The sequence below is a fragment of the Amphibalanus amphitrite genome, unplaced genomic scaffold (assembly GCF_019059575.1).
Source record: "Amphibalanus amphitrite isolate SeventyFive unplaced genomic scaffold, NRLGWU_Aamphi_draft 001399F_arrow, whole genome shotgun sequence".
In the NCBI taxonomy this organism is placed as follows: domain Eukaryota; kingdom Metazoa; phylum Arthropoda; class Thecostraca; order Balanomorpha; family Balanidae; genus Amphibalanus; species Amphibalanus amphitrite.
The window spans coordinates 148,407-172,160 of NW_024882892.1; the positions used below are offsets into that span (position 1 = coordinate 148,407).

At 47.2% G+C, this 23,754-nt stretch overlaps 2 protein-coding genes across 2 annotated transcripts; both read right to left on the minus strand.

Annotated features, from left to right (window-relative positions):
• Positions 1 to 1,880: 1,880 nt before the first annotated feature.
• LOC122372773 (probable glutamate receptor) lies at positions 1,881 to 7,346 on the minus strand. Its single transcript, XM_043350332.1, has 10 exons — positions 7,299 to 7,346; positions 7,000 to 7,169; positions 6,469 to 6,660; positions 6,026 to 6,212; positions 5,609 to 5,742; positions 4,915 to 5,133; positions 4,518 to 4,649; positions 4,036 to 4,199; positions 2,564 to 2,712; positions 1,881 to 2,391 (listed from the first exon to the last, which is right to left on the minus strand). The coding sequence occupies exons 1-10, from the start codon at positions 7,330 to 7,332 to the stop codon at positions 2,264 to 2,266; spliced, it is 1,509 nt and encodes a 502-aa protein (XP_043206267.1). The 5' UTR covers positions 7,333 to 7,346; the 3' UTR covers positions 1,881 to 2,263.
• An 8,627-nt stretch (positions 7,347 to 15,973) lies between these two features.
• LOC122372776 (perlwapin-like) lies at positions 15,974 to 23,747 on the minus strand. Its single transcript, XM_043350335.1, has 5 exons — positions 23,567 to 23,747; positions 21,184 to 21,228; positions 19,209 to 19,517; positions 18,314 to 18,485; positions 15,974 to 16,062 (listed from the first exon to the last, which is right to left on the minus strand). Exons 1-5 carry the CDS (start codon positions 23,745 to 23,747, stop codon positions 16,047 to 16,049), a joined length of 723 nt encoding a protein of 240 aa, XP_043206270.1. The 3' UTR covers positions 15,974 to 16,046.
• Between the last annotated feature and the right edge of the window lie 7 nt (positions 23,748 to 23,754).

Consider the following 23,754-nt stretch of genomic DNA (forward strand, 5'->3'; position numbering starts at 1 on the left):
AATCTCAAATGCAAGATATTTATTGACTTCGATGTAGTTGACGTTTGATAAGAGCATATCAAGTAATATAAATCGGCAATACCCTATTTTTTAAATTAACTGAAAATTAGCAGAAAATCAGCGCTGAAGAGTCCCCGAGATAAACCTAGTTAGGTGATGAGCTGCAGCATAATTTATTCACAACGTCTAAAACCACATGTGTATGAAACATATTGATCTTCTCTTCCACCGGCATGAAGGATATGCCGAACACTAAGTCATATGCATCAGCTCGGCCGGAACCGATTGATAAAATCATCGGCTGACCTGTGGACTCTCCCGAGGAATGGGGATGGCCTCACCCCTAAATTTATAAAAGAACCACCGCCCTTACATCATTGCGCTACGAGCTCAATAGGCTGGCGGCCATGCACACCCCATTTGGCCCCGCCCCAGGACCGTTTCACTCACGCCTTGCTGGGCTTCCCACAGTCGGGCGGCCCTCCCTAGTCCCTCCCAGCCTGCCGTCTGGTTACTAGGGTGGCTGGCTCTCTCCCGCGTCCTGCCAATGCTGCAGACGGGGCCACCTTCGTTACCCCCCCCCCCCCCCCTGGTGGCCAGTAACCCACTACAAGAGGTCACGCGGGGTCAGCACCATCCCGCCCGGGCGCAGACCAGGTGCCGCTGGGCATACAGCGCTTATTGCTTTATCTCAGGTTCAGCAGCCGCCAGGCGTCATGACCTAACCAGCCTTGGCGGGGATTTGCACGATCTCGGTGCGTCCTCGTATTGGCAACCTTGAGCGTAGCGTGAGACGGCTCGAAGGCGGTGGCTTATGGCGACTTCATGAGCGTCAGATGGTCTCAAAGACGCGCCGATATGCAATAAATTGTGCCAGGCCGACTAAACTGACGCGCGGAAATTGAAATGGATCAACGAGTTTTTGAGGTAATGTCAAAATCGTGAGTGGCTACTAGAAGAAATGCGTAAATTATAAACGCATGCGTGCGTACTTATGCATACGAGTATATGAGTATGCTGGCAAATGTAAGAATTCAAATTCAAGAATACCAAGAAAAGTCATTGTCTGCAGTGTGCAGACAGCAGAGCTCATCTTATTTTTAAAATTGCAACCACTGCCGTAGAGCACTGTTATCATCAAATAATTATATTATGTTGCTGTCTCAGCGTAATAAGCATTTGTATCTACCTATTCCAAAGGTATCTATCGAACACAAAAGTATGACTCAGTCACCATCAGTTGCCTAACGAGTAACCCATGTTATTCCCCAAATATGCATACATATTTCAACAACAACCACAGGCCACTCACGTGTCATCCATCCCTCTCAGTGAGTCTTCCACACACATGGTCCACTCCCATGCAAGCATCCCGCCCCCTATTTTCCAGCCCCAGTAAACAAGGAGCCTCCCAGTGTATCTAATTGTGTGCCTGCCATGAAGGTGCACGGATGTCCAGCGTGCCTGCATTGTCCGACGGCGTGCTAAGGGACGGTATAACTTCCCGTCGAGTCGTCGGCAGCCCGGCTAATGGGTGGCGCGGCGGCTCAAAGGGTCGGCTCAATGCCGCGGGTGGCGGTGTCGCGGCGACACAATGCCTTCAGTGTGAATGGCCGGCAGCGATCTGAAATGCTGATGTCATAATTAACAGGTAATTGTCACGTGCGCAGCACGTATTGGATGGGTGTTCTCTGTCCGTGTGAATTGTGAGTGTGGGTGGGTACTATGCATCCTGGGAAGTGAGGACATACGCCACATAATAATGGTGCTGCTGATGCCTTTTCGCGGCTGAGACGCGGCTGAGGATGTTCAGCTAACTGGTCTCGTAAATTCATCGATTATCTGTTATGTGAGCCAATTCTACCAGTCAGGAACGACACTAAGATGAGACAGCTTTATTTTGGATTCAAGAAAAGTATTGTTGATAGAATGCTTGTTAAAAGTAATACATTTAAAAACTGCAAGAACACTGACAAGCGGCTCTCTCGGTTTTCGGCCTATGTTTCTCGCCAAAACATGCGCTCATGCACACTGCACAGATCATTCGACATCAAGAGATCACACATGAATTTGACCATCATAATGATGAACATCATCAGATTTCCTAAACATGCCACCATTTTTGTCATTGTGATCTCATAGGATCGCGATGATCATACGAGTATCCTCCACAGGTCTTCGCGGTCGCATCCTCCAAAGATTAAGGTGATCACGTCCTCCATAGGTCGTGATGGCAATATTCCTCACAGATCACCGTGATTACCTACATCCTCCAAATGTCGTGCTTGATCGGGAGATCCTCCTCTCTGTAGTTGTAGTAGATGTCCGTGCTGTTCGCGCAGTAGACGAATAAACACTCGAGCAGCAGGACTGCCAGACTGAGAACAACACCTGCAGAAGGATAAATAAAATGACAGAACCATGAAAGCTCAGCGGCGTCATGTGTTCCTACTTCCTGTCGTCAATTTGAAAGTAGAGTCTTGTTTGACTGGTCGCCTAAATAGTCTGCCTTTGACAGCTAGCAGCACGACCACCCTTGATCCCACCCATTTCTGGTCCTCACCTGCCGGAACCATGTAGACTATTGCGCTCAGTTCTGGAAAGGAGAGCGGCCGCAGGCTCACGGAGGTGGCACACTCCTGATTGGTGGCGTTCCAGAACCAGCGGTTGAACAGGCTGTTCAGCGTGCCGCTCTGGTACATGACTAGCATCCTGAAAAAAACAGAGCTGATTGCTAAGTGGCATATTTCTTTAGCACGCGTTAGTTTAATCGTCATTGCTTCATCAAGTCACAACTTATAAGTCCCCATTATCGCACGTGATGCAATAGCGACACGTAATAGCGACATTGAAGCCTGACAACTTTTTAATTGATTGTTATGGACCAGTAAAACGCCTTTTGGGCGAAGAACGAGCGAGCGAGATAGTGAGCCCTGCACGTGCGCAAGGGCGAGAGGGTACCTCCAACGGGCTTGTGCAAAGCACCCTTCTAACCGGTCGCTAGCGGTGTGCCAAATTTGAACGCCAACGGGCTTGTGCAAAGCACCCTTCTAACCGGTCGCTAGCGGTGTGCCAAATTTGAACGATCTCAGGAACGGCCCAGCCGTTCCTGAGATCTGGAAGCGGCATTCTGCACGTGCGCACGTGCAATCGGGGTCCAAACTGACTTTTGCATGGCACCCTACTAACTGGTCCCCAACCGTGTACCAAATTTGAGCGCAATCGGCCCAGCCGTTCTCGAGATCTGGGAGCGCCCCCTGCACGTGCGCACGTGCTGTAGCACCCCAACCTTAACACATGCAGATGAATTATCTGATGGAGACCTAGCTGTGTACCGAGTTTCAATTCAATCGGCCCAACCGTTGTGCCGTTATTGAGGTTGCAATTTTGGGGGTTCTTAAAAAATGTCCAACTTTACCACGCGCCACGTGCGGTGGTTGGCAAGAACGCATGGTGGCCATCACACCACAGAACTTTTACGTCCAAGTGACATTCAGTAAAGAAGACCGCTTGTCAATCGGATGTCCCGTTCCTAAGATATTAGCTTTTGAAGAGCGTCCCCACGGCCGGCCGCTCATACTCAGGATTTTCCCTTAATTCAGTATGAACTCGCTCGCTCGCTGCGCTCGCTCGCTCGTAATTATATGCCGTTAATTCAAAGATATTTATAAATCTGAATTGTTGTGAGCACTGTTTTGAGAGACATAGACATACTTAAAAATATAATCAAAAAAGGTAACCGTACTCTCATAATTAAAATCAAAAATCTTAAAGACGTAAAAAATCTTACCTTCTTCAACTCCGGCAATGCTGGAGTTGAAGAAGGCGTAAGCCGAAAGCTCCTCGAGATTATCTGGCCTTTTTTAAGATTTTTGATTTTAATTATGAGAGTACGGTTACCTTTTTTGGTTATGTTTTTAAGATATTTATAAATCTAAAAGATTGAAAAGGATTAAGATGTTTCCGTAATGTATGACGTGATCATAAAGAGCTAAGCGCATGTAAGGCTTATTGTATATCGCCGCTATGACTGACACTCTGTCGATTTCCTTTTTGATCTTCATGTTTTTCTGCATGACGAGGAATCCGGGGTCTTTTTTCTGGGACCGATAGACGGTTGTCCCCTCATTTTCGTTGATCGGTCGCTCTATTGGCAGCGCTACCAGGTCACATGCCCTCGCTCCGAGGAGAATGAATGCCTGTGGGAGAGAGAGAGAAAGGGGGAAAGAGTGAGAGAGTTTACTGTTAGCAATTGTCATAATTTATAGCTGAACATTTATCAATGTAAAGCACAAGGATGGATTTCTTTATTTCCCTTCTGCGTTTTACAATACCCAGTTGCAAACAAAATAGTAGCTCACAGGATCTTGCAATTTGCAAAGGCCAAAGAATATTTCCTCGGAAGGAAAACTGCGTCCTATGTCAATCATAAATTGAAACACATTGAAATAAATTTCCAATGTACTTAAACAGCTTGCGAGACCCTTTTCAGGCCCAATGGCTTTGACAAAGCTTGCCTGCTGTCGGTCGAAGGTTGTGACCGTTTTCCCGTCAAACATCTGGTTGGCGTTCTCCACTGCGAAGATTTTTATCCGCTCGTTGTCTTCCAGTCGCCGGTAGAGAGTTCTGAGTGCACCTTCTTTACTTGTCTGAGAAGACGCGAAGAGAAGATGACCACTTATCTCTACGAATTGCGTTCAAATAAGCGTTTAAAATGTTATTTGCCCCCGAGAAGAAAATCAAATCAACTACAGATGGTCTGTGATAAGCTGTGAAAAGCGCTGCCTCGTTTACAATTCCAGCAATTGTTTTCTAAATGAGCGCTCTTCCCAAACGGTGATCGCAACAAATAAAGTGCTCTTTTCAATGAGGACAGCTGTCATTTGGTCTCAATCAATGACAACATAACCGCACCTTCCAGTCTCCAGTGTAGGCCACTCCTGGCTGGATGAGCAGCGACCAGTCGGACATGGCCACAAAGTCCTCCACGGAGGCGATATCCGTCTGTACCCGGAGCACCGTCAGCACAGAGACGAGCACGGCGGTGTACTCGACGTAGATGAGGATACCAAGCACACGGGCGGCCAGAGTCACCAGACGAGGCGAGTAGCTGCTCGGGGTGCTGGCCCAGCTCTGCCGGAGAGAGGAGAGAGGGAGAGAGGGAGAAAGAGAGAGAGAGAGAGAGAGAGAGAGAGAGGGAGAGAGGGAGAGTGGGGATATAGTCCGCTAGTTAGATAAAATCGTTGTGTGCCTTAACTTAATCGATGAAAAGAATGAAGCTTTCCTATCTGGAAAATTACTAAGCTATCAAAGAATGTGAAATAGGAAACAGTTCAGGCTCCAGAATAGTTCAGTCAATGGTGATGGACAAAGCACTAACCCGAATACTGTTTACGATTTTATTGACAATGTGCATTGTGCAATGCATTTTACGTCCATGGGCCAGTAAACTATACTGTCTGAAGTGCCAGGTGTGAGTACCGAAACCACTTACCCTAATTACAATAATCCAATTCCATACCCTAACCGGACCTCCAAATTGCTCCTACAATCCATTCAAAGCCGTTTCAAATCCCTCGCTCCTCACGCGACGTTTGAAGTCCCGCACCTGCTGGACGACACAGCCGAGCACGTGCAGCAGGCTGGAGGCGGCGTCGAACGTGCGCACGTCCTCGGTGTCACGGGGTCGGGTCACGAACACGGTGATCCGTAGCAGGATGGCCGCCACCAGCATACTGCACACTGCGGAGGCGAGGAGATCGGGGGATTTAATTTAGGCGAAAATTTAGGCATGGGAATGTGTGGGAAATTAGAAACAATGATCATTTTGTACCTCTGATAATGTGATATAGTATAAGCATAGAGATAAGCGTGTGTCATGGTGTAACCTTCGGTTTTAACGACGACAAAAATGAAACTGCGTTTTAACGCCATAAGAAATTTAGATTCGCTTATTCAATAGCCTCCATTTATTTAATTAAGATACATAGCTGCCAAACATTCTCTACCCCCATACCATACCTACCTAGGCAGATCCAGACATTTTTGTCCAGCGGTGTTAGCAGTGACTCCATCTCGTCCATGCTAGCCTGTGGTCGTCCCGGTACGTAGAAATTGATCTCTTCCACAGCTACAGGAACCTTTCCGACAAAATCCACCACCGACTGCCTCTCCCGCCGCCAGGACATGGCTGCCAAGCCCACGTGAGCCTTCTGAAAACGATAAAGGACAGCATTGCCGTAGATTATTTTAGCACTCACATAAAACACGGACCGTGGTATCTCCGTCCTCTTATTTATGAAACTTCAGTCTTACGTCGAAATCCACTTTGTGACGCGTACAGGTGGCCACTAGCTATACCTACCTGTTAATCAGACGATGTTCAATTGCATGCCCAATGACAACCAAAAGCATTCAATAATAGCAAATAACATTCGATACCCTCGCGATGCTGCCGATGGCTCTCACCTTGTCCACGAGCCTGCCGACCAGTCCGCTGAACGTGCCGTCGGGTCGCTGCACGCCAAAGTCGCCCACCGTGTTGTTGATGTCGTATTGGATGGAAAAGCCGATCTCCTCGGACAGGACCGACATCAGATCGGCCAGGTAGCCGGTCACGTTCTGAGAGTCCTGAGGGTCCACGATTGTGTACGGCGGGTTCTGTCGACAGAAAAAAAAACAGAGAAGACCCTTCTGTCAGAAGGGGTGAGAGGTGAGACACTGCAGGCCGGGATCAGCATTTGTTTCACACTATCTTCTGGGTGAATTGTAAAGTGACCAAAGAAAACACACATAATGGGCTTAATACGGACTAATGATAATTCATATTTCTATCTGAATAGACACAACTCTAGGAAATAAAAGCGAGTTCTTCGATGCATCAGAATCTGGACAAAATATAGGTATCACGGCAGAACAGAACAGTTTTGCTAACCTATGTGTAACGAATATGCCGATCTACTGATTCATGGAAAGACCGACACAATTCGGCTCACTCACGTGAAACGTGGCGACGACCAGCGGGTCGATGTCTGTGTTCAGAGTGGGCCAGTCGCCCAGCTGCTGGAGATCCGCCGACCTGTCCGCAGCCGGGTCCACCAGCTGGTGGACGCCGGAGGCGTTCGGGGACAGCTGCAAACGGGCCTCCATGCCTTCAGAGCAGAGGTGGTCTGGGGACAAGAAGGTATGGAGTGTTATTAACTCTTAACGTGTATTGACTAAAAAATAAAGCTTAATTTTCTGATGAGCTGACTTATAAGTTTGATCAACAATAAGCTCTGAAGCCTGTGTTCGCTTACCCCGCAGATGCGGGGCTGGCGGCAGCCGGGCCATCGCGCCGGGCCTCGCCGGCTGGCCAGCTCGTGCCCTCGGGCTGGAGATCACGTGACCGGCATCAGATCACGTGACATGGCCAAGGTCGGCTTGACACGTCGTGAACAGACGGTTGGCCGGTCGTGGTGGTGGCCATTTATTACGGAAAGTCACTGGTAAACGCTATCAGACATGGAGACGCCGGCTTATATGAACAACACAAAAGCGTACCTTTTTGTGTGTGGAATGGGAAAGTCACTCGAGGGCCTATCGTTGTCTTTTTGGTAATGGACTCTTTTTGTTACATTTTTCCGACTGATTAGCAGGAAGAATGGCAAGAAACTACTGTAAAGAGGAAAAGAAACTGAAAACAAAGCACTCGGGAGAATAGCAAAGGCCAATGGTGAGAACATCTTTTCCATGTCGATTCTTTTCTTGACGCGGCTGTATAGCTTATGCAGAAGACTGGAGCGTATGGTAGGCGTATACCTAGGTGTAAAACCTCTCGATAGCCACCCCTGCTATACACTCTGGTTCCGCTACATTCCTCTTCTAAGCATGCAATGTACCGGAGGTGTGAGAACTAAAAGGGAACATGTCCCTTCGGTTTTTGAAGGCGTGAAAATAATGCTGTAGTGTATAGAGCTTATACCTACTCATGTACTTCACAGTACGTCTGTAGTAACTACAAACTCAAGTAACGTTCAGGCTGTTCTAGAAATATGTATCGAAGTGTTTCAGAAGCCATTGATTGTGCCGAACTGAGTCTGACACAACATCTGCCTACAAAATTTGCATTGCATGTTTATGTACCATGTTCGATCAGAGTATTTTCGATGTATAGGTACATATTACTGAACACAGGCAGTTTCTTCAGTGCGTTGTATGACCGACTCATACAATCGCGGTTAATTCGTTCGCGGTTTGTTGTCTGAGTTCACATGGCGGTTATGGCGTGTCTATCGATTTGCCCTTACGTATACTACATATAGGTATGACAGTGATGGCGATTAGTTTGAGATTCCGTTGCAATGCGGTTGCACGTTTTGATGTCGATGCTGATGTGTACTAAACGAAAATGGCTATGTAACTGGTTGTTTTTAGACGGGATTCTGCCGCGCAATTAAAGCAAACACTTGTCACCTCGCTTTTGGTGGATCGAAGCTTTACGCGGCTAGCCTCATTTTGGTTGAAATCCCTTACCCCTCTCCTAAGTGCCTCTAGTCGATTAAAAACATATTTGAAGATTTCCCATGATTTCAACGACAGACTTGACACATTCGTATAAGCATGCCAACTGAGCGGAAAGTCCTTGTCACCTAACAATTCATTGATGTGAAAAAGGTCCATTCATGGCCACTAAAAGTAGACTCATTTTTAGTTTATGCCAATTTTTCACTTCTTCTTTTGACAAAAAGGAAGACGTATTTTTGCTGTTGCTGACGGGTGACAGCCACATGAAGTGAGCTACCGTCAATTCGTGTCCAAATTTCGAGATCCACGAATGTAGCTTCATCGTTTGAATACTATCCAAACTTCTCCAATTATTTTAAAAATCGTCAACGTCGGCATGACCACGACCTGGGCCCATTTAAAAACTAAAAAGCCTAAATCACGCAACTATGTTGTGTCAAATACCATTCCAAGAAGTTCCTTTTAGGAGACTTACCTCAAAACCTGGTCATGTTCGGTGTCCACCACGACCGCACTGTCTTGCTTCACCTTTCAGCTCTAAGAAAAGTCATCATTTTGCTTTGTCAACGTCTTCGTGACATGATGCAAGATTGCGCCAGCATCACACAAATCACCGCCAGCATCAGAAATTGTACCAACCACTGCGGCAGTGCTAATAACTTGTTTGATGCCGAATGTGACAGTCTGCAGAACGGCAATCAAATCAAACCTCTTCGTGGATAGTTCGTGGTTATGAAAAGAGCACACACCACCCCAATCGAGGCACCTGGCCGTAACGGCGTCGGTAGCGACTGTGGTGTCGGCGCCGTCGGCTTTGGGTCCGTCGGCGTCGACAGTTGCCGACACCTGTTGGCTCCCACCGTCCATTCATTTCAGGTCGGTCGGAACAGGCCGTGTCGGTGCTGTGCGGCGCGTGCTTCGCCGTCACGTCAGGACCCGCCGAACCCGGCCTAATAGACCTCCAGAGGCTAATGAGACCCTGTTGGAGACATAATGATGCGGCGACAATGTGAACCGTGAGTAGAGCGCTGGCTGTATTTGAATAATGAGTTAGAAGATGCGATGTTGGTCGTCTAGGTGGCTGTAAACAGCTCATTGCATTGTTTTGTGCCCTTTTCATGTCATGCATCTTGTTGTGTGCGAGACATCGTGACGGTGTGAATGTAGTGACCTATCCATAAATATGGTACATACTAGTGATGTCAATTACGGAAAATCGGAATACCGATACCAAACCAAATACCAACCAAAACCACGGGAAAATACCGAAACCAAACCAACTTGGGAAACTGAGGGAAATACCAACTTTTTACCGATTTATTAGCCTCTTATACATTAGTGAGGGCTTATGATACCAACAAAATACCAAACACATTACGATTGAAATACCAAATACCAAGTTGGTATCGGTTTAGTATCGGTATACCAAAAAGTTGGTATCCGATTGACATCTCTAGTACATACCGTGCAGACAGCAAAGGCCGACATCCAGCCGATGAACAATACGAGTAGCATCCAAGTATGTAGAACAGCCGTTTGGGCTAAACGAATGGTTACTAATAGTTCTTTTGTGAGGGGTGTTAGACGTGGAAAAAAGCTGAAATATCATGCTTCTTTTTTACCGTTTAATTCATGTCCAAATGTTACATAATGCTGCAGTTGTATAAGCGCTCAGTTCCGTTCACTGAAGCGAGATGTCTTACAAAAAAAATCATAAAATGACTCATTTCCTCTGGAAAAATCCAGCCAGATTGAGGTATCCAAGTATCCTGGCTTAATCCAGATAAACAAATAACAATTAAAGCACCAGTGTGTGTAGTTGCATGTTATTCATCGAGCGTCATATCCTCTGACTGTCTCTCTACCTACCACGAGTTACAAAATAAATACCTATCATGCAAATGGCATTAAGTAATCAAACTTACCTTGAATTCAGAATTGAGATTGTTCTTGTTCGATATACCAAATTGGCTAGTCATATTCAAACTGAAAAATTTCGCTTTTTGACGCAAATGAAAAATATAAAGGCAATATGTGTTAGACTGTAACAGCGATTCAGTCACCACGAGCCGAGGTACGGAGAACAGGAGGTCTTGGGTGAGAGTGCTGCCACCTTCGGCGATCGTCTCCAGGGTGCTGCCATCTTACGAGGTACTTCTGGTTACCCGTATGAGGTGGAGTCCGTGAGTTGATGTCCACCCCGCTGCCCTATATGCCATAAATAGGTCAAGGTGATTTAATTCAGCAGTCCATTGTGCCTAAGGCTCAATCCAGTACCAGGAGATTAGATGATGATAGGGCACATCAGCATCAAAACTATCCTGTAGAGTGTAGACTGCCAACGCAAGAGGCGATAGCAAAAGAATGCGCGAGGTGGTCAGTGGGTCTCGAGACTTTGGCTCTGTTTTAATGATTTACTGATGATATCATAAAAGTTTTAATATCATCTTAGCCGACAACTTGTTTTTGCTCAGTTTTTTTTTACGTAGCTAAGAAAGATGGTTTCTTGAGCCAAACTTATGGATTTTTAGGGGCTCCTGCCCCGCAAAATTTGAAAGCACATTTTTGTTTATGAATTGCTTCTTGGAGCTGCACTCGTATATAGCAATACCTACTGTAGGGTGAACATTTCCCGTAGTGCATTGACGTTAAAACAGAATGCATGATCTTGCCATATAACTGATATGCATAACGATAAGTATTTCCGATAAGTGTTTCACATGATATGGCTATCTCTGACTGCAGCTCAGCCATGGCTCAGAAACGCGGATAGGATTTTGACCTGACCACAGATGGCTATTCATATGTAAATTGTGCTCGAAAAAGACATCAGATAGCTGTAGTATGAATAGAAATCGGACAGGGGGAAGGGAGCACATTCCGTCGCCCGTCCGTATTTGGATGACAAGCGGGGGCACAGCTGACTTCGAGGAATCCAAGGCGGCTGGGACCTTTCGGTATTGCTACAATACCGAGAGAGGCTTCAGTTCAAGCTTTGTAAGTAACGTTGAAAAATAGCCACTTTTAGTGTCATTGTCTTCTGTTGCAAGAAACGATATATTGCAATGAATCGTCCCTATATGTTAAAATGACATGAAAATGACATGAAAATTTAGGAATGTATGTATCTGTGTTTGCATATTGTGGGTTTAATGTCGAGTGCATATATGCAAGTGTTGCTAGCGCTACATATGATCACCAGGGCCAACTGGCATTTGTGATGACAACTATATGAATACAATGAATACAATATGTTCTTTATTCTGTCCAAGATATGTCTGCCCTTAGTGCTATTTCTAGTCGCCAGCAATATGTTTGCATGAAAGTGAGTGATGTATTTATGGTCATGTGGTTATGGTTAGGTAGCGAAATCATTGTAATAATGAACTTCTATGTTTCAAAGGTCACACAAAGCGGTCGTATTCAGCATCTGGTGGACTGGATTGGTAGGACTTGCAAGTTGTTTCGATGTACGAGCCGTTTCTGTGTTGCATAAGTCGTGAAACACTACCTCAACTGTTTGCTTTTTCACCCTATAGCGTAGATAGCTGTCTGTTATTGCAAGAAATAATCTACCACAGGTAATCGTCTTTTTTTTCGCTTTGCTCTGGTATTCGTCTCGATAAGATCAGCTAATTTTAGTTGCAATAAATCAGGCGACACAGATAACGAGCAATCAACTGGAGAATGAGAGGCAATAATTATTCTTTTGATGGTTCCGGTCGCCAGAGCTGTTTTGAGGGATCGCTTTAGAATGTTTACCAGCCGAAGCATTAATCATATCGCACTGTCAAAAATCAAAGACAATCTACTAGCTAGAGTGTGAATTTGAACCCCATTTCGTACGTCATCCCAAAATTGTTAATTAGGTACCTGAATCACAGAGATAAAAAGGAATGGAACTGCTCGTTTTCCGTTGGAATCGCTCTTGCGACCGCTCTGTTCCTCTTATGTTGACTGTCGCTCTCTTTGAAGCTGCTATGGTAGAACATTTAGAAACTTATTTCTCACGGCAAACCCCAAAAACAAGATTGAATTTCCATTCGGCTATTAAGTCCACCAATCAAAGCAGTTAGTTCTTTCAAGAGTCTAGTGCAATGTTTTGTTAGACATTATTTAAACCCATTACTTATTTCAATCGGTGTCAGTTCTGGTATCAGTGTCAACCTCAGGGCCATCTCCATGGGCGTGACGCTCTATGCACGTGACGCTCTATGCACGTGCCAGCTGCACCGCACCGAGCACTGGTAGTCGCTCTGTGGCTCTGCCTACCCCGTTCTGTCCACCCGTCTCCCGGGTACCCCTTCGCCCTCTCCTCTCCTCTCCCGATCGCTATCTCTGTGTCTCCGGTTAGCAGTGGCGGCAGGTGCAGCAGGCAAACATTCCCGCCCGCTCTCTGAATACTATCTCTGACGGGCGTGTCACGACGGAGGGGTGTCCTCAGATGTCGGGCGAGGGCTTGGCTGACGACAGTCAGGAGGGCAGGGTGCAAATAATGTGGCAATAGGAATGAGTTAAGACTTAAGAGTGAAGGGAAGACAATAAAGGGCATGTCGAACTTTTATTTTAATTTCTGTAAGGTTTTGTAATGTTTTGTGCATGTCTATGGCAACTGTTTATTGAGTTTGTGCTCGAATAGGTGTTAGCGACTGTGACATATCCTTTTAGAGTAATACTTCTGGGCTTATCAGGGGCGATGTCGGCAGTACATTCAGCTTTGTCATGCTCGCTTCACCGTTGCCTGTACTAGATGCAAATGTGCTAGATAAGAGATCGACGACCGACAATAGACACGCACAGTGCGTGAACTGCGTTTCAGACGACGCCCAGGCGATGTAACGTGGCACGCGTAACGTCTTTATACGGCGCGTGGGTGTGACGATGTGGAGATAGCCAGGAAGCTCGGCTAGCTGAATCCCAGCTGGCACTAAACAGTGAACCCATGGATACGTTCGTCACAAATACACATTAAAACGAGGCAGTAATTGCTTGTTTATTATTGTTGTTACAGAAATGTTAAAACGTTATATTACACTCATAGTCTGCTGACGAGACGCATCAAAGTCACTTCCTAAAATCCTTAAAGACTCTAAAAACCGTTTTACATCTATTAGCAACTGAAACACTGGTATCACATCACGAATGGTGCGAGTGTTATCACAATAGATGACTTTACCTCATCATTCGTCGCAAATATTCAATTGTTAAATTAAAACTAATCTAGAAACTAACCAGATGACGACATTTTACCTGGTGTTACCCTGCAAAAACACCTCAATAAGGTACAACTGGAAACGCTTTCAATGGCCACTTAACTGACGTAACTATTCAACAAATGACTTACCAATACTCGGCAGCAGTTGTCACAGAAATAGCACATTTAAATGCGTCTCAGATCAGAATGACAGCAAACATCTTTCACATTTCCAAACAAACAAGGTTATTACTTGCTAAAGCAGTCTGCAAAAGACAATGTACACACTGCAAAGGTTCAGTTTTAGCTGCAGCAGTTCATCATACAGCTGTTATATATATATATATATATATATATATATATATATATATATATATATATATATATATGTTACAGGCCGTATGAAAACTCAGTCCGTTTGCAAACGGCCTGGCCCGATTCAGGCCGTTTGCAAACGGCCTGGACAGCCCAGTCAGTATGCAAACGGACTGAAAAGTCAGGCCGTTTGAATACGGGCTGAAATTCCAGGCTGTATGCAAACCGCCTGAAATTTCAGGCCGTTTGCAAACCGTCTAGGCCGTATGACAACTTTCCAGACACCAGGCCGTTTGCAAACGGTCTAGGCATTTTGAAAACAATCTGGTCTGCATAAAGTTACAGCTGGACAATGTTGAGTTTGTTGAAGCACGACCGTTTCATGACATCACATGGCACCATAAAATCCTGAGGTGCATTCGGCATCCGGAAAATATTGTCACTCGGATATTCTCCGTCGGAAAATTATTGTTGAGCGCCTATCTTCAGCATGTCTCGTTATCGCGATACCGTTCGTGATCCCCGATGATTCTCGCTAGTTCCGGAAAATTCTCCCTGATTTTCCCGATGACAAATGCAGGCTTGGTCAGGAAGAGATTAGCAGAACTGAGACCCGGCCCGTATAGCGCCCGGTCGACCCGGGCTTCCCCGGACTTCAAAGTTTCGCCTTCCACCGCAATGGTCAAGTATTGCCGGCTTACACCACCGGCCAGCCGCCGGCGGTCGACCGGGCGCGGTGAGGACTCTAATGTGAACCAGTGGCGCGGGAGCTTCTTCCAGACTGGGGGGGGGGGGGGGGGGCTGAACCATAATAGAGATCAACCTAGGGTACCCCAAATCTAGTTTCTCACCGGTGGCACCGCCCCCACGGCCCCAGAGCGGTAGGAGCAAGCTTGCCCCACTGCCCCCTCCCCGGTTCCCGCGCCTATGTATGAATCTATGAAATTATGTTGGTAGATTTCCGATTTCGATTCCTCCAGCTGGGGGGGAGGGGGGGGGGGCTCAAATACATTATGAGCCCCCCCCACCCCACCCCAGCCGAAAAGTTGGAGGGGCTCAGCCCTCGCTAGCCCCCCCCCCCCCCGTCCCGGTTCCCGCGCCACTGATGTGAACTCTGATGTCCATTGCGCGCTCCGGCGTTTTATGCCGCAAACTAATCGGTGAGTCTTGTAGTGATACGTTTCACCAGACCTCACCAGTAGTGGCTTCACCAGGCTCCATCAACTGGATGGCTGTACACAGGTGGACCCTAAACTTGTATAATTAGTAATATTGTCGAAAAACGGCCGGGCCGAGCATCAGCACAGTAAGAAAATGTTCGACGTATGTAGACGAGTCATTCTGCATGGAATGCGCAAGCATTCACATGGATGCAACCTAATCATCGACCAACCTGGATCCATTAAGTTCAATCTTCAGAGGCTGTTGTACTTCGCCAGACCGTTTGAAAACTGACTAGGCCGTTTTCAAACTGTCTCGGCCGTTTCAAATTGCCTAGGCCGTTTTAATACGGCCTGATATTTCAGGCGGTTTGCAAACGGCCGGCTTTTTCAGGCCGTTTTCAAACGGCCTGACTGGGCCAGGCCGTTTGCAAACGGACTGGGCTTTCATACGGTCTGCAACATATATACGGATGCCAGTTTTTATAGACGTTCGGACGCCAGTTCTCAAGGAACCATACAAGCTGATATGCAGCTCCGAGGGGTTCATTTTACAGACCTTTTGAAGCGAAGGAAATGTCCCTTTTCCTTCGCTCAGAGCATAATGACAATTGCTTTCATCTACCATAGGCTAAGAAAGTTTTTTTTTTTGGCACAAATCTTCGTTTAAACAAACAAATAATCCAAGCTATACACCAGTTGTTCCACCCCTATCTCATCACTCCGACCCTGGCAAACACACCGTCGGTCGACTTTGTCATGTGGGCGTCGACGTGAGGATCTTGATCTTGCGATGCAGTTCTTGACTCCAGCATAGGCACTGTTGTGTCTATGGCTGTCACACTATCATTTAGAGCATCGTCCAGCGCCGGTCACCGATATTCGATCCTGGAAATATTGAAAACAAAGTCATGTAACGCGAGAATTTGATTAAGTAACAATTATTAACATAACAAATAAATCATGAAAACATTAAAGAAGAGACGCAGCAATTCACCTTCATGGATAGTAATGGCGTGGTCGTCTGAGTCCGTCCGCACGTCGTCTGTTTCGTTGTGTCTGTTCTCAGTATCGTCCTCGGTGTCTCCTCTGTCCGTCCTTGTCCTGTCCCCGCTCGTTTCTTCTGCAGTATACCCTCCCACTGCTTCCTATTCGGTGACCGTGGCGTCTGCCCTTGGTATGTCATCTGACACTCGCCCATGGGCGGGGCCGATATGGTAACCCCCCCCCCCCCCCCGGTCCGGCCCGCCCGTATCGAGGTCAGTGACCCCACCTGTCCAGTCTATCCTGTGTGGGTGTCGGTCAAATCGCCTGTCAGGGCGGGGCGGAGTGCACACATAGCCCCCGAGCGGCTGTCGTCTCTCTGCGGCCAGAAAGTGGTTAATATTCCCTCACCAACCCCGTGGTGATGGGTCGACATGAGTCCCGGAATGTGTGAGAATCGTGCAGCTAAGCTGGTGAAATTGAATAGTGCAAAGGCGTTGAGTGTCGTTGTTTGTGACCGGTCGTTTGTCACGGACGGCTGAATATGGACGCATGCTGCTGGGCGCCACTGGGGTGGTAATGGTCGAACGAGTGGACTTCTGTCAGCTACATCTGTTGTTGTCTGACTTGCAACTTGTTCGCAAGCCGGATATAGCCTGAGATGATTACTGAGATGGATGGTGGTCAGTGAAGTTCAGTATCCATTATTGTTACCTCATGGCTAAAGAAGGCTTGTGAATCTTGCCTTTCATAGCGGCGAAGTGGTAAATGCATCGATAAAAAAGTATTGTTGAGCTGGCCGGCAAAAGTAGTACATCTCATGACCTGCAAAACAGGAAAATTCCCTGCCGCAGCTAGATTATATTTGATTAACTACGCCTTAATCCAATTTAAATAGCAGTTATGTCTTGATGAGCTATCGTCTTTAATGAGTTGTAATAAACAGCATGTAGCACATTCATTCACCGATTGGCGAATGAGAAGGCCAATCATGCTCGTTGCAACGAGAGCAGTGCTCTCATTGGGATAGAGATCACAAGTCTATGGAGGCGGCATGGAAAAATAACAGTCATGCCCATCACAAAGGACCTCCTCCCTAAAAGTACTGCATCACCGAATAAAAACGAAAGTTGGCATCGCCTTTTTTGTAGGATTGAATCCATGAAAATGTACGGACTACGCACTACGCAGCACTAACTACTAACGTGTACAGGTCTCCAAGATTCTCGTTAAATCCAGTTCTGTGAAGCCTTTACAATTTACATCCCTAGATCACCACTCATTTCTCTGTAAGATCGTTATATTGAAACTATCAAGCAGTTACAAGCAGGCAGTTCTATGGTAAAACAGTAGCAACACCATAAACAGCTGGTACGCTAAATGATCTTGACTCCGTGATCATTCAGCCTAACTAATATGCAAACTAAATTTTTGTGCAAAAAGTAAGTGCTCACCCGTTACTTAAGATTCGTGGAAGCTATCGTCAACTGGATGATATTTGATACTGGTGTTGCGGACAGGTGGCATGCTGCAATGCGCTAAAAGTGAAAAGTCATCATGTAGTGTTAACTGAAAAATACGCCGCATTAGGTTATCGGTATTCCAATGTCGTAATTCGAAGGCATGCTTCGGTCATCCGGAGATACATTTCACATGTGACTTGATCAAGTCGTAGCTGTTCTGACCGATCAACTAAGCATGCAGCTGGCAATGCCAGAGCTGAGCTGACGGTTACGATCATTCGTATCGTCTCACTATCGTGTTGGCAATGCTGTTTTGTGCTAATGTTGACGTGGTTTACAAGTCAGGAAGGTCAAGCCGTCGAATATATCAAAGTCGGTGCAGATAAGCCGTCACTAAAGTTTTTGTCGATGGGGCTCATAGGAATGTCTCCACAGAATTATTAAAGCTGCTGTCTTGTCCCCGCTGCATTGCCTTGGTCATCGCGCTGCCACTGTTTATGTCGCTGTCACCTTTGCCAGGTCGTCAGGGCACTTGTCTTACTATCTGACGTCGTCCTTATGTCAGGTCATCGTCGGTTATTCCCGTCTATCTTGTCAACGTTCTTGTCCGTCATCGTCCACACGCTGTCGGTCATAGTAACCAGACGGTTCAGAAGGGGCCGCTCTGATCAAATCGTTCCCAGTCGACTCACAGTGGCAGTACACATTGCCGGGAGCAGAGCGACGGGCAGCACTTCTTCGGACCCGGGCAGTGATCGTCCGCGTCGCAAACGTTGACCCTCGACGAGCCGCGGCAGGGCGGCCGGAAATCGTCGATGAAGGAGGGCGGAGGGCAGAACCCCGCTTTGGTCGAGAGGACCTCGTCTGAAAGCAGACAAAAAGGACAGTTTTAGCTTGACGCGAGTTAAGTAGAACATTTATATGCTGGTTGTTAACGGTTGATGTATCGTATGCTGACTCTTCAGGTGACGAAGGGGCAAGAGCGCGGCAAGGACTATTGGAGTTAATGAAGGCACCAAAACGGTTACCGGCCAGCTCTACTGTTAACGGTCACAGCTTTTACCGGCGCCCACCTGCGGCTCCCAGATAGGTGCTATTAGTCACAGATCTGCGAGTCACGACTGGACATCACTGGTAATGACTTTTGGCGCCGCCATGAAATTAAGCAAACTCATGAATGCATTTACCTGTTTGCTAAGCTGTGTCTATACGGCGACGCGTCAGTGCGAGATGCCGTCGAGCCCCTACGAGCGGTTTAATTATGTAAAATGAGCGTTTGTGTAAGACGGTGCCTTGTGAAACGCCCGACACACAAGTGTTAACATACTTGACAGTTGAAGAGGATATTTGAACTATATCTACGTTGGAGAGGCGTATTGCATGCAAACTATCCTGTTGCAATGCACACGACTACTTACATATCAGTGTAGTAAGGCAGAGAACGACGGCGATAGGAAAATAAAGCTAGCTAGCAATTGTAAGAAAGTGAAAGGCGATAGACAGCCAAAACGTTGAGAGGTTTCAAAGAACAATCAACGACAATATAATTACGATGAATTAAAAAAAAAAGTTGATCCATTGTCGCACCTGGTGGGACGCAGGAGAAGACACAGCCGTTGTGGCAGCACTTGAGTCCCTGCGGGCACTGGTGGTCGTTGGCCCTGTAGCACTTGGGTCTGCCGTCCCTCCAGCAACGAACGGCCACGTGCCAGGAGATGGCCGGACATGAGCCGGGCCGCGCCGGCGGCTGGCACACCAGGCCACAGCCGCTCGGACAGCACTTGGTCCGGCCCCAACAGTGACTGTCCCACAGACAGAGGTTCCGCTTCGGCTGCCGGCACCTCAGCCGCTCCAGGGGTGCGTGGGGACAGCCGCCGGGCTTTGGGGCAGTCGGATCTGACGAGCGGGCGTCGAACAGGTCAGCATGGGTCATACCGGGTCATCAGAGGTCGCAAAGTGGGCGGCAAATGTTGCTACCAGTTTCCAGATTCGTCCCATGCAGAAAAACTACCATGTTCTCATAAAGGCATTATCACAAAAGTTTGCGTGCGCTGCTACGTACTTGGAGAGCTTTTCATCGCTTGTTCAGAGGGCAAAAATCAGTCATATACTGGCATTTGAATTCAACATTTCAGTCGCTTGAATAATTTGTTTCACTTGAAATTCATGAAGGCTTGGTGTCGGGTCACAAGGTCTGTTGGCAGTCTGTCACCATCAGTCACGTCATTTGTTACGTCATATCCCCATTATCATGCCTTTAGTCACGTCAGGTCTCCATCAGTCATATGTCATCTCCCTCCTCTGTGTTTCAGTAGCTCGTTACCGATCCTGTCCGTGACTGAACTGCTATGATGCGTCTGTTCTAGCGGCTCGGCAGGCCATGGCAACAATTCGTTCTAAGTAGCAGAGGCGGGCACGATTGGCTACCGTCATTGGTTATTCACTTGCCAACAATCGCCAGCGGCTGGCACAGGTGCGGCTCGATAAACAGTCCCAATCAGTCTCAGTCAAAGTGGAGATTATCCACTCAGGGACCGAGAATAATCGTCCAGTCATCGTCTTCAAGTCGGTCCGATGGAGGAGGTCCTACTGTCTAGAAGTTCCCGAAGGCTTTGTCGCAGTCACGATGGAAGTAGGTCGTCGACGGGTTAGATGCGTACTAGCAGAGGTCAGGTCACGTTTCAGGTTAACTCGGGCGTCATCTCAGTCTCAGTCGATGAAGAAATGTTGTCCATGAACAGTAAATGAATGATTGTCTTCATCGTATGGATGATATTAAGCCGTTGACAAAATATTGAAATAAATAGAATATATGTACATAGATGTGAAGAAAGGTGCGTTGAAGATCGAAGCATGATGGGAGGCTGCGCGCTAGCATATTTACAAGCAGGCGTTCGATGCCAGAAACAATAAGCATGGAGAGTTGACAAAAGCATTCAATGAAATAAAGTGGAGTTGGATCGATCGTTGATTGCGTCGTCCATTTGTTAAAATTGTCCGTCCGTATGTTTTCATGTCAGGCATCATACATACGAGTCAATGCTTACTTTCATGTTGAGCTTTTCTACATTTATTTTGCACATGCTAAAAAAAGTGCATAGTGTAGAAACACAGATTGAATTTGAGCAAGTGTTTCATCTCAATTCATTTTCTCATTACGCATGTCGACACCCACTCGCGTTTTGCCGATATTTCATCGGATAACGACCTCGGTCTGACTCGGCAGCCCCTGCCCACCAGGCCGTATCGGTACCTAGCCGCTGGGGGCGTAATGTGCCGACCATCTTTACTGCCACGACGGTGCTGGTTACATCAAGGCGGGGCCCCTCCATGCAGGGCTTTACGGGTGTTACGTCCACTTTACGATACCGTCGGGCAATCTCGATTCGGCGCGCCAAATATGGCAGCTCGGATGGCGCCGCGTCTGCCGATGAGCGAATCGCCCCCGAGCGCTGCCAAACTGGGCCATATGTGGCGGACATGTGAGAGTCAGTCGTGTGAGATATCGGAGACGGTGAGAGAGGCCCGTGATGGTGGTCCCTGCGCAGCTCTCCGGGCTTACCTTCAGCCACGACGGCCGCCTGGATGTCTGCAGTGATCTCCGGTACTGCCGGCAAGGCGAGAAACATGTCAGGAGTGCATCTATCAGGATTTTGAGCATCAGCGTAGTTTTTTTTTTGGTATGTGACGTCATTTAAAAATTTCATCAAGGCACAGTGCGAGGAAGCTTTTAAAACCCTATGCATTGCCAATGCGTGGTAATCGTAAAACGTTTACCATGAGATTATCTGTCAGGAGTTGCGGAAAGAGCCCTCAGGACAGGGAGTTAACATGTCTAAGCGGTAATAAAGGGATGAATGAAGTTGTGTATTGGCCGCAGGGGTGGGAGGCAGCGCAGTGCAGCAGTAATCAGAGGGATCGGAAGATTGCACGAACCATAGCTGAAAACAATCTGATTGTATAGGTACCGACTAAAGAGGGCCATCGGGGCTGCCGAATGGGTGTAATCTGTCTTCGGTCGATCTGAATGTAGACCTGTTGGTAGTGTTGCTAGCATTGTTTAGGAAGTCAGTGAGTACTGAACACGGAATACTTTCCTTTTGGTATTACGCAAACAGTGAGTAATGACGACACAAAGGATCCAAGATGTCGGTGGAATCAGCTGTGCAAGCGATGCTGCATAGTGCATCGGGCACGGTTTTATCAGATTGAGCGACCCCACATCGCGCTGATATTCTAATGCTATACAGGGCGCGTCCCATGTTCCGACCAGCTCGTAACGTACATAGATTTCTGCTGCCTGCAGCTGCATGCTTGTAGGAAAGATAAGGTTCATTGAAATTCACTCACGACATTGATCATAGTAGGACTACGTTTGACCTGTCATGTTGCATTGTTGTTTTTGAGTGGTACTGTCGATGGTATGTTGACGTAAATAGAATCCAGATTTCAGTTTCCAGTTGTCTGCAAGTACGAGGGAGCAAGAGACGTTACTTGTGCTACAAAATATAGTGGAGGTGGTCCACAGCGAAGAGCAAGATGTTTTAGGCACTTGAATTGTATTGCTTTGATTTCAGCATTTAATAAGGTGGGAATTTTAACAATACGAGGAAAACAAAACGCGTTCCATTTCCATTTCGGTCAATACATTCTATAAAAAATGCCGGATAGGTAGAAGAAACAAAACCGATGGAACTTCCAGGACTGGAATGCAGGTCCTGTCAATAAGATCCGTCCAGCATTCACACTGACTGACAGCAAGGTCTATAGCAGAGCCCATCGTCTATTTCCCTAGCCACATGCATCACTGAGCAGATGCAGAGACCGAGACACTCTCTGCCGCAGCACTTTTCCTGTCCACCTATCACTCTGTCTGCTCGGCCAGAGCTGTCGACAAGCTACCGGCAGAAAACATTAGTGACCAGACATTACAATGCCATCGATGCGCTCATGAAAACAACCGGCATCGCGAACCTATCAGTCTGAGAGTAGCTCTAAGAAGAACTTACTAACTATAACCAAGACCCATGCATAGCTTATGCATAGATTTCAATTTCAATAATTTTGAGCCACTTTCCAGTCCTATCGTACTTCATGGTGACAAACCAAACCTTGCGAATTCACAACTCATGCACCGAGCACTGAAGATTCAGATCATTTAAAGGTATTATTTGATCATTTGTATAGGGAATAGTGTCTCAGTGTCCACACACACTTCATGTCTTCACGAGGCAGCCTCGTCGTTCGGCCCACGTTAAAGCATGTGCCGTTGCATGGCCCATTATAATGTGCCATATGTAAGGGCGTAATGGTGCGACGCTGACAGAGCCGCCCACTTATGACGTCAGTCGATATGCACTGCGTAGGAAAATAATGACGTCATCAAGGGTGGGTGTAAGGAGGTCGTCAGTCGGCCATTGAAATAAGGGTTCATGAAGGGGTTCACTATAGGACGTTATTAATGCTGCAATATTTTAACTTTGTTGGATGTGATTCATTCGGCATGACAGGGGGAACTACATATCAATCTTTTGATAAATGGTTTTACTAATTGCTCTGATTGGACCAATTCCATTGCAAGTGACTGAGTGACCAAGAACAACGGTGTAGTGACTGAACTGCTGTGAGGGCTCTGAAGATGGCTACAAAACAATAATTTTTGTTTGATAACGATAAGTAATTCACATCGACGACATCGTAGCTTGATAACTTCGCTCTCTAATTCTTCCTTGATGCATCATCTCCCTCTCCCTCTCCCTCTCCCTCTCCCTCTCCCTCTCCCTCTCCCTCTCCCTCTCCCTCTCCCTCTCCCTCTCCCTCTCCCTCTCCCTCTCCCTCTCCCTCTCCCTCTCCCTCTCCCTCTCCCTCTCCCTCTCCCTCTCCCTCTCCCTCTCCCCTCCCTCTCTCCTCCCCCTATCTCTCTCCCTCCCTCTCTCCCCCCTCACCTGGCGGCAGACAGAAGTGGTTGCCGGCCAGCTGGCAGCATTTCAGCGCGGTCGGACACTCGAGCTGTTCGGGCCGACTGGGTCGGCACGGTACCAGCTCGCGCAGCAGGGCGTCTCGTTCCTCCAACTCCGACTCACTCGACGGACACCGGCCCGGCCGCGCTGTCAGGGAAGAACACATATTTTGG

Excerpts from the sequence above, each read along its gene's own strand:
- LOC122372773 (XM_043350332.1), bottom strand. The coding sequence starts at position 7,332 with ATGGCCCGGCTGCCGCCAGCCCCGCATCTGCGGG. Across the intron at positions 2,713-4,035 it reads AAAAAGGAAATCGACAGAGT|GATGCTAGTCATGTACCAGA; the intron begins GTCAGTCATAGC and ends TGTTTTTTTCAG. Across the intron at positions 2,392-2,563 it reads AGTCTACATGGTTCCGGCAG|GTGTTGTTCTCAGTCTGGCA; the intron begins GTGAGGACCAGA and ends ATCCTTCTGCAG.
- LOC122372776 (XM_043350335.1), bottom strand. The coding sequence starts at position 23,747 with ATGTGTTCTTCCCTGACAGCGCGGCCGGGCCGGTGTCCGTCGAGTGAG. Across the intron at positions 21,229-23,566 it reads CCACTTCTGTCTGCCGCCAG|TACCGGAGATCACTGCAGAC; the intron begins GTGAGGGGGGAG and ends CCTTGCCGGCAG. Across the intron at positions 19,518-21,183 it reads GGCGGCCGTCGTGGCTGAAG|ATCCGACTGCCCCAAAGCCC; the intron begins GTAAGCCCGGAG and ends CCCGCTCGTCAG.